This window comes from Ursus arctos, unplaced genomic scaffold (assembly GCF_023065955.2).
Source record: "Ursus arctos isolate Adak ecotype North America unplaced genomic scaffold, UrsArc2.0 scaffold_5, whole genome shotgun sequence".
NCBI classification, from domain to species: domain Eukaryota; kingdom Metazoa; phylum Chordata; class Mammalia; order Carnivora; family Ursidae; genus Ursus; species Ursus arctos.
The window spans coordinates 59,492,581-59,510,171 of record NW_026623067.1 but is presented as its reverse complement, the minus strand read 5'-3'; the positions used below and the strand labels follow the sequence as shown (position 1 = coordinate 59,510,171).

The 17,591-nt window shown below is 38.3% G+C and overlaps 1 protein-coding gene across 1 annotated transcript in view; it reads left to right on the top strand.

Annotated features, from left to right (window-relative positions):
• Nucleotides 1-17,591, top strand: part of ANKRD31 (ankyrin repeat domain 31) — a 158,080-nt gene that overhangs the window by 99,037 nt on the left and 41,452 nt on the right. The window contains exons 18-19 of the mRNA XM_026498776.4: nt 9,925-10,087; nt 12,622-12,737. Coding sequence (XP_026354561.1) covers nt 9,925-10,087; nt 12,622-12,737 — 279 coding nt within the window. The remainder of the gene's footprint in view (nt 1-9,924; nt 10,088-12,621; nt 12,738-17,591) is intronic.

Here is a 17,591-nt window from a genome sequence, read left to right as displayed (position 1 = left end):
ATTTCTGTTCTGTAACACTCTTGGGGCCTTTTTACTTTTATAGAACACCTCCTTAATATCTCCTGTAGGGCTGGTTTGGTGGTTATGAATTTGGTCAGTTTCTACTGATCCTGGAAGGTCCTTATCTCTCCATCAATTCTGAATGACAGCCTTGCTGGATAAAGGATCCTTGGCTGCATGTTCTTCTCAGATAGAGCTTTGAAAATACCCTGCCAACCCTTCCTAGCCTGCCAGGTCTCTGTAGACAGGTCTGACGTTATTCTGATATTTTTCCCTCTGTATGTAAGGATTTTCTTCCCCCTGGCCGCTTTCAATACTGTATCCTTGGATCTAATATTTGCGAACTGCACTGTGACGTGACATGGTGTAGGTCTGTTCTCATTGACCTTGGGAGGGGTCCTCTCTGATTCTTGGACACGAATGCTTGTTTTCTTTGCCAGATTAGGGAATTTCTCAGCTACAATTTGTTCAAATATCTCTTTTAGACCTCTCTCTTTCTCCACTGCCTCGGGGATGCCGATGATTCTGACATTGGAACATTTCATTGAGTCAGTAATCTCCTATAATCTACATTCTTGAGATTGGATCTTTTTGAGCCAAGTTTCTGTTTTAACTTTCTCTTCTACCATCCCATTCTCCAATTCAGTAATTCGTTCTTCTGCCTCATTTACCCTGGCCGTCAGAGCATCTAGTTTAGACTGCATTTGATTCATAGCATTTTTAATTTCTGCCAGTTTCACTCTCATTTCCACCCTTAGAGATTCTGTATTCTTGTTAATATTTTCGTTAATATTTTTCTCAAGCCTACACATCGTCTTGACTGTTGTTACTCTGAACTCCATTTCTGACAATTTGGTTATATCCATATCCATCAGTTCTGTGGCAGAGGCCACAGACTCATTATCTTTTCTTTGCTGGGGGGATTTCTCCTCCTTGTCATTCTGATGAGGAGAGGTTGCAGGGATGCCCAGAGCCCAAATCATTGACCAGGACCCAGGCAGTGTGCACTTGTTTTATAGGGACCTTAGGGATGTGGGCTTCTTGATTTTTCAGCCTGCCTTCTGGGGCAGGGGCCTGCCGCACTGATACTCAGGCAACCCTGTTTGGGTAGAGTCTCCCTGACCCCTGCAAGAGGGGATGGGGATGGGCACAATGTGAGCTGGTCTTTCCGGGCTTTTGTTCTCTGGTGGCTTTCCCTGGTGGTTTTCTGTGACTCTTCTGAGAGTCAGAGCAGCAGTGGCCATATCCTAGCCTCTGTCTCAGAACAGACAGATCACAGTCTGCTCTCCACTGAGCTTTCTTGGCCACTTTAACTCTGTTTCTGTCGGTGCTGCCAGAAACCCTGCAGTGTCCCAGGTTGTGCACCCCACAGCTACTGTCCCAGCCCTCACTTCCAGGGCCGACACATCTCTGCCCTTTGTGCTTCTAACACTGCCAGCCGCCCCGGTTCCCGCACGCGCTCCCAAGCTCCCAGTATCAGTCCGGTTCCAGTGAGCACTCTGGATCTCCGGTTTTCAGTCTGGTCAATCGTGCACTCCTGAGCTCTCGTTTTCAGTCTAGTTCGAGGGTGAGCTCCGGAGCTCCGGTTTTCAGTTTGGACACGCGCGTGCTCCCGAGCTCCCGGTTTTAGTCTGGTTCCACATCAATATTTTAAGGAGAAACATTTTATTTGAAAAGAAGGAGGTAGTATTTTTAAGAATATTTTCATTCTTTTGATGTTGATATATTGCCAACATCTCTCCTCATACCTTCATTAATTTTCCTTCCATGTGACAGTTCTTCTGTCATTGGCTTATTTTATTTCTCATTTCTTTCTTTTTGTCCTTATTTCTTTATCCTGAAGTAGAATACTGATGCATGAACCAGAAAGATTACAAGGAGAGAGCAGGAGAGGTAAATATATGGTATCAGTTCTATTATAGCCTATAAATTTAATTCTGAGATTTTTTACTCTTGAATTACTGCACAGAAAGTTAATCACCTATTTTTTCCAACTTTCAACTTCTTTTTCAATCTTAATTTCTGTTTTAAGTTATTTTCCAAAGTGGTCATATGTTTTATCTTGTAAAAGGAAGAGGATAAAAAGATAAGGAAAAGGAGAGTAAGAGGAAAAGATAAGGGAAAAAGATAAAAAGTGGGTGGGAGTGGATATCCACTTTTGTACAAGAAAGAATAGAAAGGACAAGATATACCCTCCCATCTTAACAACTTGACAGATGAACAAAATACATAAAATAGCAGTTTTGAACCATTGTACAATATGCAGCTCAGGGCAGCAGTCCTTGAGAGAAGGGAAGCAAATGAGATGAATCCTGTGGTTGCCTTACCGTATAGACTAGAGGGGGGTTTCCAAGGCAGAAGCACAGAAAGAGAGGAAACAAACAGCCCTATGGTCTCAAGTTCAGAAGACAGAATTTGGAGTTTAAAAGGCTCAACAGGTAGTATTTATGGGGCAAAATACCAGAGAGAAAGGATCTACATATAGAGAACTTCCCAAAAATTTGAAGGAGAATCCCCTTGATTCTTTGGCTAATCTACAAATATGTTTAAGAAAATGATGGAAGATTAGGCAAAGAGCCAACAGGAAGGATTGGCAGAACCATTGCTGGAGCTTATAGAGAGCTGAGTTTGTGTTTATGTTTCCACCAGCCAGAGTGGCAGGAACTCTTAAAACATGGAAGCATCAAGTAGAGGTTATTTATATATAGGGACCTTAGGGATGTGGGCTTCTTGATTTTTCAGCCTGCCTTCTGGGGCAGGGGCCTGCTGCACTGATACTCAGGCAACCCTGTTAATTGCAGAGTTGAGTTAATTGGTACTAAAAGTTTCTCTAGACTCACCTTAAAATTTAAAAGAAAATATCAAGAAGATCATACTAATTCTGGTAACCTAAACATGTCCCAGAACAAAGCCCAACAACATCTAAAGGAATACAATTAAATTCAGCACTCAGCAATATAAACATCACAGTGCCTATCAACCAATCCAAAATTTTTTAAATAAAAAAGTACTATATAGTAACCATAAGCAGGAGGAAAAAAATGATCATTCAAAAGAGACCCAGAAATGACACAGATAATAGAATTAGCAGAAAAGGATGTTAAACAAATATAACTATATACTCCACATGGTAGGCAGAATTCTAAAATGGTCCTTAAGATTCTTACTCACTGGCCTCTACCCACTGTGTATAAGCCCCTCCCTTTGACTGTGGGTGGGCCCAACCTAATGAGGTGAATCCTTTAGAAGAAAGAAAGCATCAGAAAAAGCTATGTGGCAAAGAGCTGCAGAAGCTTCTAGGAGCTGAGAGCAGTCCCCAGCCCACAGCCAACAAGAATACAAGAACCTTATAAACTTTCAGGGAAATGAATTATGCCAAAAACTAGTGAGCTTGGAAAAGGACCCTAAACATTAGGTGATAATCAGTGTATGCTGGCACTTTGATTTCGGCGTGGTGAAGACTCTGAGCAGACAACACAGCCACCCCAGGCTCAGATTTCTGACCTACAGAAAAACTGTGAGATTATAATTTTATCTTATTTTAAACTATCACATTTGTAGTAATTTGTTATGCAGTAACACTAGTACACTCTCTTATGTTCAAGGAGGTAGAGGAAAACAGAAACATGATGGGAAGAGAAATGGAAGATATAAATAAGACTCAGACTACTAGAGATGAAAATAAAGCATGTGAAGTGAGATATTCACCAATTGGGTTAGTTAACAGCATATTTAATACTGAAAAGTAAGTGCAGTGGATTTGAAGATAAAGCATTAGAAATTATCCAAAATAAAACAAAGAAGAAAGACTGAGAAAACAAACAAAACAAAGACAAAATAAGAAAACTTCAGTGCCCTGTAGGGTAATCTCAAGTTATATAATATACATGCAAGCTTAATCCCCAAGAAGGGGGGGGGTGTCAGAGAAAATATTTGGAGAATAAAGACCAAAATTATACAAATTTGATGAAAACAGTAAACCCACAGAACCAAAATCTCACCAACCCTCCAGTAAAAGAAAAATGAAGAAAATTGTACCAACACATACCATAACCAAATTGCTGAGAATCAGTGAAAAAAGAGGAAAATATCTATCTATTCTCATAAAATATATTTATTAAAGTATCACTATCAACATAGACAATAAAATAAAATAGTACAGTAAAGGGAAACAATTTAGTTGATGCCACCAACCAAGTCATCATGTATCCTACAAGAAAAACATACTTCCAAGCATTAATAAATGGTCATTACAATAAAAATAAAGATACACAAAAAAAGGAAAGATACACCATGCTCAAGAACTAGAAGAATTAACATTGTTAAAGTGTACATGCCACTATTTTTTATTTAAATTCAGTTAGCCAACAAAGTACACAAAATGTACATCATTAGTTTCAGATGTAGTGTTCAGTAATTTATCAGTTGTGTATAACACCCAGTGCTGATTACATCACATGCCCTCCTTAATGCCCATCACCCAGTTATCCCATCCCCCCACCCACCTCCCCTTCAGCAACCCTCAGTTTGTCTCCTGTAGTTGAGTCTGTCATGGTTTTTCTCTCTGATGACTTCCCATTCAGTTTTCCCTCCCTTCCCTTATGATCATCTGTGCTGTTTCTTATATTGCACATACGAGTGAAACCATCGAAACCATTTGATAATTCTTTCCCTGATTGACTTATTTCGCTCAGCATAATACCCTCCAGTTCTATCCATGGTGATGTAAATGGTAAGTATTCATCCTTTCTGATAGCTGAGTAGTATTCCATTGTATATATACACCACATCTTTATCCACTCATCCGTTGATGGGCATCTCGGCTCTTTCCACAGTTTGGCTATTGTGGACATTGCTGTTGTGAACAATGGGGTACAGGTGCCCCTTCGGATCACTACATTTGTATCCTTGGGGCAAATAACTAGGAAGTAGTACAATTGCTGGGTCATAGGGTAGCTCTATTTTTAACATCTTGGGGAACCTCCATACTCTTTTCCAGAGTGGCTGCACCAGCTTGCATTCCCACCAGCAGTGTAAGAGAGTTCCCCTTTCTCCACATCCTCGCCAACATTTGTTGTTCCTATCTTGTTAATTTTAGCCATTCTGACTGGTGTGAAGTGATTTCTCATTGTGGTTTTGATTTGTATGGGAAAAATCTTCAAAACAAAGTTTTAAAAGATAATTGTATACAGGAACAGATAAAAGAATGGCAGGGGCGTCTGGGTGGCACAGCAGTTAAGCGTCTGCCTTCGGCTCAGGGCGTGATCCCAGCGTTATGGGATCGAGCCCCACATCAGGCTCCTCTGCTATGAGCCTGCTTCTTCCTCTCCCACTCCCCCTGCTTGTGCTCTGTCTTTCACTGGCTGTCTCTATCTCTGTCGAATAAATAAATAAAATCTTTTTAAAAAAAAAAAGAATGGCAGCTAGCTTCTCATCAAGAATTTTGTAAGCCACTGGACAAAGGAGCAACATCTTTAAAAAGTACTACAAGGGGAACTAAACTTGTCAATCTAGAATTCTATACCCAGCCAAAAAAAATCTTTCAATGGTAAAGGTGATGTTGGCAAAGATGTGAAAAAATTGGGACTTTCATATATTGCTGGTGGTAATGTAAAATGGTACTGCTGCTAGAAAACACTCTGGCAGGGGCGCCTGGGTGGCTCAGTCGTTAAGCATCTACCCTCAGCTCAGGGCGTGATCCCAGAGTCCTGGGATCGAGCCCCGCATTGGGCTCCCTGCTCCGCTGGGAGCCTGCTTCTTCTCCCACTCCCCCTGCTTGTGTTCCCTCTCTCGCTGGCTGTCTCTCTCTGTCAAATAAATAAATAAAATCTTAAAAAAAACACACAACAAAACACTCTGGCAGTTCCTTCGAAAGTTAAACATAGAGTTGCCATATGATGTAGCAAATTCCACTCTTAGGTATATAGCCAAAAAAATTGAAAACATGTTCACACAAAAATTAGTATATGAGTGTTCATAGCACTATTTTCCAAATAGCCAAAAAGTGGGAACAGCCCAAATGTCCATCAGTTGATGAATGTATAAACAAAATGTGGTGCATATCAATAAGATATTATTAAGCCATGAAAAAATGAAGTGCTGATGGATGCTACCACATGGGTGAACCTTGAAAACATTAGACTGAATGAAAGAAGATGGATACAAAAGGCTACATATTACATGATTTTATTAATATGAAACATGCACAATAAGCAAATCCATACAGGCAGAGAGTAGATTAGTGATTGCCAGGGGCTACGAAGAAGAGGAAATGAGGAAAAAGATATACCATGAAAACAATAAAAGAGTGAGTGACTCTAGAAACATAAGACAAAGATTTCAGAGCAAGGAATATTGCCAGGGATAAAGAGGGACATTTCATAAGTATAAGGGGGGTATTTCACCAAGAAGACATAGCAGTCTTGAGAGTACGTGCATACAATAATGAGTTTCAAAATAAATGAAGAAAAAGCAGAATTGAAATGAGAAATAGACAAATACACTTTCATAGTTGGCAATTGCAATTCTCTTAATAAATGATATAAAAATACACACCAAGGGACCCACTTCTTTCTTGCCTCACCGAGATCTGAGTTGATCTGCAAGATTAAAGGGCTGAGAGAGGCTGGGGACACAGCAGCAAAGGCTTAGACCTCACAGAGGGATGCTACTAACTGCTTCACAGTTCTTCCTACTAACCTGGTTTGCAGACTCCCATCAGGAAGCCTACCTACAAGTTTGTGGAGATGCCGCACCTGAAGAACTCTCCAACTAGCTCTTTGAATCTCCCTAATGCTCTGCCCACCTCACCCACACACCCTTTTACCGCTGCGCCCCCTCCCCAGCCCCAGTGGCCGGCTCCTAGTATGCACTCTCATGGGCAGCAAAAGTGAGCCTTCACAGACTTGCTAGTAAGCCAACACAGAAAGTTCAATTCTGTAGGATTTCAGGGGACATTTTAGAGAGCCACCCTTGGAAAAACATAAGTTCTCAACAGTTGGCCTGGCTTTGTGGGATCAAGAGAAGGTATACAGTTTTAAGAACTTCCCCCAAGAGAAAACAAAGTGTGGAGCAAGGGCATCTAAGAAAAGCCTCAGAAAAGATTAAAGAAAAGATCTAAGAAAGCCTCAGAATCCATAGATGGACTGACAGGCGAAGATGTCTCTTGCAAAGCTGGTTAATGAAGACTACAGGAGTCTTCAGATGTGAACATAAGACTTCAGAGAACATACCAAGTTAGGGAAACACGGCTCTACCAAATTTTCCTGTAACTGGCCCCAGAGAAATGGAGATATATGAATTGCCTGGCCAAAAATGTAAAATAATTGTTTTAAAGAAGCTCAGCAATCTACAAGAGAACACAGACAACTCAGTAAAATTAGGGAAATAATACATGAACAAAACTAGAGGTTTAGCAGAGAGATCATAAAAACCTTTTTGTTTGCATAAAGATATGTACTCAAATGTTCACAGTAGCTTTACTCATAACAGCCAAAAACCAGAAAGAACCCAAATGTCTATCAACTGGTAAATGGATGGATGGATGGATGGATGGATGGATGGATGGATGGATGGATGGATACGTAGATATATAGTTAAAAGGAACAAACTTTTTTTTTCTTAGAAACATCTTTACTACAAGTGTCCTCTCATACTACGTACATTGAAGATTTTGTATTATTTCCATTCACTGAAATAGCAGTGTTCTCATTGTACCTTGCAGGTGGCATTCTCAGAAACATCTTTCTTTTTAAGGTCTTATTTATTTGAGATAGATAGTTGGGGGAGGTGGCGGGGAGCAGAGGGAGAGGGACACATACACTCCATGTTGAATGCAGAGCTCGACACAGGGCTTGATCCCAGGACCCTGAGATCATGACCTGAGCTGAGATCAAGAGTCAGATGCTTAACCCACTGAGCCACCCAGGTGCCCCTAGAAATAGATTTATTACAAGTGTTCTTGTACACTTCTCTACATACATGGAAGAATAAGTATAACTGTTTTACACTGTCCTCATACCAGCTAGCAAGTAGCCAGATCAAACTGTTGATACAGCAATATGGATGAATCTCAAAAACATTATGCTGATTTAAAGAAGACACACAAAAAAGACTTTAATGGAAAATATAATTCCATTCATATGAAATACTACAAAAGGTGAATTTTACAGTGATTGTAGCAGATCACTGAGTCCCAAGGGCCAAAGGGAGATAGGGAGTGACTGTAGAGAAGCATAATGAATATTTTATAATGATGGAATGTTTCTAAGTCATGGTTAATAGTAGTGATTACTTCAGTAAAGCTGATTAAAAAAAAAAAAGGCAAGGGGCCTACTTCTTGGTCACCTAATTTTTATCAATTTTTATCTTTGTTCCTCAGGTCTACCCCATTGTATTACCTGGAACTCTCTCCCAACTGTAGCTTTAGCCTTTCCTGTTCAGTGCCTTGTGGCCATTTTGCTGTTCTCTTAAGCTTTTTAGGTTATTTCCTACTAATGAGCGTTATGGAAACAGAGCTGTTGGGGGTCCCATTCCCTCTGAGCTGAGTTCTGTGTTTTCCAAACCAATAGATTAAATGAATCCATGTTAATACATTGAAGGTCAAGCCCTTAGAGGAAGGCCTCCTCTTAACACACAAAATAGTCATTATTAATATGGCATGATTTTTAAGTCTAGAAAAGCTTCCTTTGTTAAAAAACAAACAAACCAGCTTTTTCCTGACCCCGTATATAGCAGTGGAAAGAGGGTGCTTAGAAACCACTGGATTGAGGTACTGCTCACCCCATCTTTTAAAAACAAAATACCTTTACTCAGACTTCACTAAGTTTTCATCAGAAATCTTTGCAGGAGACCTTTTTTCGTATGCTATTTATTATCTACTGTCTCTCACTACCTCAGTTGGTCTTTTCACTCCTCTAAGAAAGAAGGGGGTCTAGGGGACTACTTTCGTTAAAAATTCACTATGTACAAGGTATTTCACAAGGGCTCACATTTAGTTCTCATAGATGATAAAAATGAGGTTTTAATGGTAAATAATTTGCCCAAGGACATAGCTAGTAGATAGCAGGAGTGAGTTTTGTATGCTTGACTTTAAAACAAACGTGTTTTCTTTTACGCTGTGCTAACTCCGGGCTGATGGAACAAATGAGGGGCTATCCTTATCATCTTCAGTGGCCCATTTCCTCCCAAAGTCTCTGCTTCTCCATACCTGAACATAAAAAGAAAGAGATAAGTCACTAACACAGGGCAAACCTCTATTTTTAACAAAATCCTGACCATCTTGTCCTAATCAGGTTTTTCAGTGATTTGAGTCCCTTACCTCACACAGAATCATTGGCTTTTTTTCACTAGTCGACTTATACCATAAGCTAATTAGTAACATCTTTAACTTTGACCATTTATAAACTTCTCATATACAATAGCTTTGAGTTACTCAGAGAAACTTTATTTATATTAGAAACTGCCCCCCAGCTAATGTGCATATATAAGTCACTTATTTAGGACACATGACAGATTTGCACAAACATTATTAGAAGGGTCATTGGATTTTCAAGCTAGCTCATTAAACTTCTTGAACAAGTAACATACCTAAAATACAATAATGCAGGTTGGAGGAAGAGACAAAGGGTTCTGTTAAAGAGAGAGAGTCAGTCTTGCATATCATTCTGCCTATGTTTACTTCTTGATTGCAATGAAGGCACATATCTGGCACTTTCATGTCATTATGTTTCCTTCTCCTGTGAGGACAGATCGGACCAAATTCGTGGATCAGTTTACAGCTTTCATAGCAAATTTAATCAAAAAATTTCTTGGCCAGAGTTTGAAACTTCTTTTGAGAACTTTTAATAGTGGTGACTTATAATGAAAACAGAAATTATTGATCTTAGGTATCTGTAGAGATAACTTTGGAAAAATATCTTCTAGGCAGCTGAGATTCTACTACAACATGGAGCAAATCCAAATCAAAAGAATCAAAAGCAGAAGACTGCTTTGGATGAAGCAGATGATGAAAAAATGAAAGAGCTGCTGAAATCTTATGGTGCAGTTGAGACTGATAATAGAGATGAAAGTAATGTTATAGTCACTGGTATGTATGTCAGTATTGCATGCTATTTTAGACAAGTGTATACCTCTGCTTAGAAAAATCTGCAGATTTGTAATATAAATTGTTTCATAACTGGGGTAGATGTTTTGTATGTTTATTAAACTCTCGAAAAGCATTGTTTATTTTTAGAAATTAGCATTTCCAAATTGGTTTAATTTATATACCATATGATCCTGTTGGATTGGAGTTACATGTTGAAATGGAATCCGTATTATTCATTAAACAATTATTAATCTCTAACTTTGGGTCTGAGATAGAGATGTAACTGAAATCACACAAATTGACTTACTGGTACTAGGGTTGGAAAAGGTTGGCACTATACTAAGACTCTATTACTTCAAAATTTGTAGTAGTTCATGTGAAAGGGACTGATGCCAACTTTTCCATACTCTAATGTTCTAATGCTAGAATATGAATTTGTTGATTAGCAAATATACTTGTATGCATATGTGTAAATGTAGTGTAAAAAATATTCAAGGGAATTTACAGTGAGGCAAAATTTTATGAACAATTTTTTAGAAATAGTTTGCATTTAAAATAATCAAATCAAAAAATGGGCAGAAGATATGAACACACTTTTCCAGTGAAGACATGTCTAACAGACACTTGAAAAATGTTCAAAATCATTAGCCATCAGGGAAATTCAAATCAAAACCACACTGAGATACCACCTTACGCCAGTTAGAATGGCAAAAATTGACAAGGCAAGAAACAAGTGTTGGAGAGGATGTGGAGAAAGGGGAACGCTCTTACACTGTTGGTGTATGCACGTTGGGTACAGCCACTTTGGAAAACAGTGTGGAGGTCCCTCAAAAAGTTAAAAATTGAGCTACCCTATGATCCAGCCATTGCACTACTGGGTATTTACCCCAAAGATACAGACTTAGGGAAGAGAAGGGGCACATGCACCCCAGTGTTCATAGCAGCATTGTCCACAATAGCTAAATCGTGGAAGGAGCCGAGATGCCCTTCAACAGACGAATGGATAAAGAAGATGTGGTCGATACATACAATGGAATATTACTCAGCCATCAGAAAGAATGATTACCCAACATTTGTAGCAAGATGGACTGGACCGGAGGAGATAATGCTAAGTGAAATAAGTCAAGCAGAGAAAGACAATTACATGGTTTCACTCATTTGTGGAACATAAGGAATAGCAGGGACATTGGTAGGAGAAGGAAGGGAAGAATGAAGGGGGGGTAAACAGAAGGGGGAATGAACCATGAGAGACTATGGACTCTGGGAAACAAACTGAGGGCTTCAGAGGGGAGGAGGGTTGGGATTGGGATAGGCCAGTGATGGGTATTAAGGAGGGCACGTATTGCATGGAACACTGGGTGTTATATGCAAACAATGAATCATGGAACACTACATCAAAAACTAATGATGTACTGTATGGTGACTAACATAACATAATAAAAAATTAAAAAAAAAGAAATAGTTTGCATTTAAATAAAATAATGAACTATCTATAAGAAATAGGCATGTAGTGAACACTAATTTAGAAAACATATATTTGTTAAGCACCTGCCAAGTAAATTGAGTACTTGCCTATGAGGAACTTTTTAGTCTTGTGGGGAGATCAACCAGAAAACAAACAGTTAAACGCAGTTTATTAAGTGTTGAGGAGAGTGATTTGTTCTTCCTTTTCTGTCCTGCTTGAACCGAGACTCACACAAGAAACCCAGAAACATATCTGCCCTTTCTCCCTATGAGGCAGAATAATTGGGAAGAGAACCTTTGTCACACACTTTTCCCCCAGCCTACCACTATCTTTAACAATTGTTGATTTTCAAGAGAAGAATCATATTACTGATATGATTGATCAGAGGAAGGATAATCACTGTCTCATATTTTACTAGTGAGATAGATGACATGGAGGTCAAGTTCAAGACTGATAGAAGGTTCCTGTTTTCATTGCCTGCTACCATATAGAGCCCCAGCCATTTTTAGAGTTATTGGGCACTCTGTTGTGAAGTGCTATATCTATTCCCACCTGTCTGTTGTTACTTGTGTATACATTTCCTTGATCAGGTACCCTAAAGGGATGAGGGATGTAGGTACAGTAGTTATGTGAAGAAAGGGAGTCCAGAATGGGAAAAGGGTCAGAGACAATGAATCGTAGACATAGTGATTAACAGCGTGGATTTGGGAATCAGATCTGTTTTCAGTACTACCTATGTGACATTAAGGAAGCTTCCCAAATCCTTCTAAGCTTAATTCTCCTCTTCTGTAAAATGGGCAGAATAAACTACCTATCTTATAGGGCTCATATGAAGATTAAATAAAATGGTTCAGGAAAAGAGTTTGCCATCCAGTGTATGGTAAGTATTCAGTAAACGTTAGCTGTAATCACTCAATTGATAATAATAATAATGAGATGCTGATCAACATTAAGTTATTATAGTAATTGTAAACTTAATTTATTCTTTCTATTCCTGTCACCATTAAAATTGATAAAATGAAGCTAAGTTTTTACACATTATTATATTTTCTGATTTTAATTTTTAAAGTCAAAATTCCTGCTGTCCGGCCAAAAAGACTTAAACGGTGTTTTTGTGATGACTGCAAAACTGTTGATCCACCTTGTCTTTCACACAGAGAAAAAACAAGAGAAAGCCATCCTGTGGTGAGTGAAGTTGAAGTCCTTTCATTTTTCAGCTTTGAAAATGCCATTCTTTGGGCCAGCAAGCCAGCCATTGGCTATCAGCAGTACTCTTCCCATTTTAAGGACACAGGTTGAAAATATTTTTTGTCACAAGAAAATATATAGCTAATGAGCCAAGAAAATATGTGGAACAGTTAACTCACTTATCTGCATTGAATACAGAATTATGGATTAGCTGCTATTCTTTACAACTAGGTTGTGTTTTTTAGCTTCTTCTTGTCCCACTATCATAGTGTGTCTTCACCCACCCACTTCCACAAAAAGTCGAGGATGTCTAGTAGGTAGAAAAGACCCTGGAACCCAGACAGAGAAGAGAAAAGCAACTGGGGTTAGCCAACCTGGAATCTCACATGGTTTATAGTGATAGTGTTTGCTATATGTTAAACTCCTCATATAAAAATATATTTACACACGGGGGCGCCTGGGTGGCACAGCGGTTAAGCGTCTGCCTTCGGCTCAGGGCGTGATCCCAGCGTTATGGGATCGAGCCCCACATCAGGCTCTTCCGCTATGAGCCTGCTTCTTCCTCTCCCACTCCCCCTCCTTGTGTTCCCTCTCTCTCTGGCTGTCTCTATCTCTGTCGAATAAATAAATAAAATCTTTAAAAAATATATATATATTTACACAAAAATAACATAGTAGTTGCTTGATAAAAAAAAAATGTTACTTGTTAAGATGGATATGTGTAACCTGATAAAAACGTAGAGCTTACTAGGAACTAACTTCTTAAGAAAATAGGATCCTTGGTGAAATACTATATCGAATAAGACTGTGTATGTTGAGGGGTACTTGGGTGACTCAGTCAATTAAGCATCTAGCTTTGGCTCAGGTCATGATCTCAGGGTCCTGAGATTGAGCCTCACATCAGGCTCCTTGCTCCTCAGGGAGCCTGCTTTCCTCTGCCTGCCACTCCCCCTGCTTGTGCTTTCTCCCTCTTTGTCAAATAAATAAATAATTTTTAAAAAGACTGTGTATGTTGATTAGACTTCTCTTACATGCTTTCTGTTAGTCATTGTAAAGAAGACATTGTCATTCATTGAATCTAAACTATTAACAAATTTATAGCTTACGTATTTTATCTTAAGTGGTATTCAGACTAAATTGCATTTGCCTCAGGACTTGGAAAATGTTTTACATTGTTTCCTGGTATCTGTTGTCATGGACAGAAAGCCAACCTCAATCTGTCATTGCCTTGTAGATAATCTGTCTTTTAGTCTTATAGATTTTATGTTCTCCACTTCCACTAAGTTAATGTCTAAATGTGGAGCAGATTTTTATTAATTGTACTCGGGCCTAGAAATGCTCCTTTAATCTGAAGGCACATTTCTCATTTGTATTTCAGGAACTTTCAGTCCTTATACCTTTGAAAATTGCCTCTGCTCCATTCTCAGTATTTTTCTGTTTTGTAACCTCTATTCAGTTGTCTTTTAGACCAGTCTCCATGTTTTCTAATATCTTCTTCATAGTTTCCATCTCTTTAACTCTCCACAGTATATTCTATGTGATATCCTTTGACCTCTCTTCTAGTTCATTTTTCTCTCCTCAAATATTTCTAATCTACTTAACCCATACATTGAGCCTTTAGTTTAAATGACTTTATTTCTAGAAATTCTGTTTGCTTTTCAAATTTTTTTTGAAGAAAACAAAATAAAGACTTTTCTGCTCTTAAAATATTGATAGCATTTTTAAAAATCCAAACATTTTTTAAAAGGAATTTCAAAGGTTCTTCCCGATTGTTTCTCATGATAACATGATTCTTTATGTGGTTTTTAATTTTTTATTATAATCTCATTTCCATGAGGACTGATTACTGTGGGAATTTTCGTGTGCCTAGCCTTTGTGCTGAACATTTGCCTCTGCTGAGGCCCTAGAAGTTTATCAATTTCACACAAATTTTTATGCTAATTTCTCAGTTTGGGTTCCTGAACCACACAAATTATATAAACTCAGTTCTTATATACTGTGTGGTATAGGCTTGAGTCTCTAATTTTCTACCCAAAGCCTTGGGTAGCGGCAAGTAGAGTTTTTCTAACCTTTAGTTAACCTAAAGATCTCCAACTTTATGTCTGGATTCCATGCCTCTTTTTCCTTTGTGAGCATTAAAAACCCAGCCCCTAATACCTGTATTTGTTCCAAATCCCTGATGGGCCACTACTAGTTTCATTTCTGACACCAGGGAATTTTTCAGTCATTTTCCATTCTTAACTGTGTGTGTGTATATTTAAAGTTTATTGTATTTTGTGTACTGTTTCCATGTGTTTGGAGTAGGCAGAGGTTCTTCTATATCAGCTCAGCTCACCATATTGATCATGAGTATCTTTAAGGTGTATTTTCATGTAAAGATTAGAACATCTTGGAAAAACTGCCTGTTATTAACTGTATGGGTGTTTGCTTTGGGAGTAATATATATCATTTCACATGTCAAGCTTCAGAAAAAATTGTAATGGAGATACAGGAGTCTAAAGAAAACCAACTTTGGGTAGGGAAATGGATAAAATGGGGGAGGGGAGTGGGAGGTAGGTTTCCGGTTATGAAATGAATAAGTCACAGGGATAAAAGGTACAGCATAGGTAATATAGTCAGTGATACTGTAATAGTATTATATGGTGACAGATAGTAGCTACACTTGTGGAGAGCATAGTATAACATATAAACTTGGCAAATTACTGTTGTACACCTGAAACTATGTAATATTATGTGTCAACTATACTTCAATTAAAAAAAAAAGAAAAAGAAAACCAACTTCAGAAAAGGAGGAAAACTCAAGAAAAATAAGGACTTTAAAGTCATTAGGGGTTAGTCTTTTGTAAATGTAAACTGATTTTTGAATGTTGGAAACTTCAAATCGAATTGGGGAGGAGGTGACTCTGGCCAGATACAAAGGAAATGAGATGATTTTAGTTTGTTACTGCCTTATAACACCTTCATATCACAGCATGTAGGCAGCTTCCTTCCCTATACCCGTGTAGATGGAGTAATAAGACTAATAGTTGGCATTCACTGAGTACTTATTACACGATAAGCTGTCCTCTAAGTCCTTATATTAACTCATTTCATCCTCATAATAACCTTTCTGGGTGCATTCTGTTATTCTCATTATCTTCCTCATTACAGTTGAGGAAGCTAAAGTAAAAGAGGTTAAGTAACTTAATCCAAAATTACATTTCTGTTAAGTAGCAATACCAGAGTTAAAGCAGTGCCAGGCAGTCTGGCTACAGAGCCGGTGCTTCTGGCCACAGTGCTACACTGTACAAAATTGTAAGAGAGGTGTCAGAAGCAAAGATGATCCTGCCATGAAAAATAGGAAATTTGGAATAAAATTGTAGTGAAGCTTTCTGTAAGCACAGTAATAAACTGTCTAAAGCTGCTTGTTCCACAGACAGATCATAGGTTGGGTTTTTTGGTGTTTCTTTTTAAGATAAACAAACAATAATGAACTAAGACAGGGGATCTTGGAGGGAAGGTTATGGTGGCCCCTTCATGGTGGAAGGTAAGGCTGGTGTGAAGTTGGAGCTTATTGCCCATGGTGGCCAAGACTGAGTGCATCCACAATATTAGCAAACCAAAAGGAAAATCAGCACCAAAAACTGTTTTCTTTATCCTGACCTGTAGATAGAGGCTTACCCAGGGCTCAGATTCAGATATTTAGGTTGCTTTTATAGTCGTTCAGTGTAAAAAGAGATAAATCTCATTTTGTTTGTTTTGCATATTTATGTTTTATAGTTCTGCTCTGATGCATTTCATAAGTGACAGCAGTGAGATTGCTTTTCCACATAATTGGATGGTTTTATTATGTGCATTTTTCATGTCCCTGTAGGCACCAAAGTAAAATTTCAGGGAAGCATACTTTAGAAGGCTTTGAGGACTGTCTCATTGTTTAAATGAATGTATATTGAGAATATATTAAAGGGTAGGTGACATGAGTCAGTCCGTCACTTTACGTTTATTGAGCACCAGCTATATATCCAACAGTGTGGGAACCATTCACAAATACGAAAGCTATGCTCCTGCCTATAAGATGTTATTTTCTTGATGGAGAAATATAATGTGTAAGACATTATATATATTAATGCTTAATCATATACCACCAAAATTCTTAACTAATTCTGAGAAAGGAGAAATCCATATGAATTAGATTAGTCAGAGGTTTCATGTTCGATATGGGTTTTATATAATAATAAGCAGTACCTATTGAACTTTTGTGTTTTGCTGGCACTGCCCAAAGCATCTTACCTGTGTTACTCTATTCAGGAAAGGAGAGGACAAGTAAAGTGCTGGAGCCACCCAGCTAGGAAGAGGTGAAGCCAGAATTCACACCCAGGCAGTCTAGTTCCAGAATCCACTCCATGATTACTTCTCTGATAAGAAAGACATGGATCTGGGCAAAGTAAATATAAGGCATTCCAGGCAGGACAGTCAGTACTAACAAGGTCGTGGAGAGGTGGCCTTAATTCCTATTTGTGAATTTTTGAGAGTAGCGTTTTGTATTTTTGAGATTATGTGTGAGATTTTAATAGTGTGCAGTGATAGTCATGAAGCCTTAAAGTGAACTTATTGCATATATGTGATCTTTAAATATTATGTGCTAAGTTGTTCTTTCATCATCTACAGCTATGATTAAAACACAAGTCAGTGAGAAATTATGAGTCTTTATATGGTTGCTACTCAAATATTGTATTTACCAGAAGTAGATCTGCTACATAACTCAAAATACTTAGGTTTACTTGTTCTCCCAAATACGCAACATTTTACAGTTAAGTTTAAACAAAACATGAATACATTTTGAACATAAAGTGAAATGAGCATTTTAGAAGC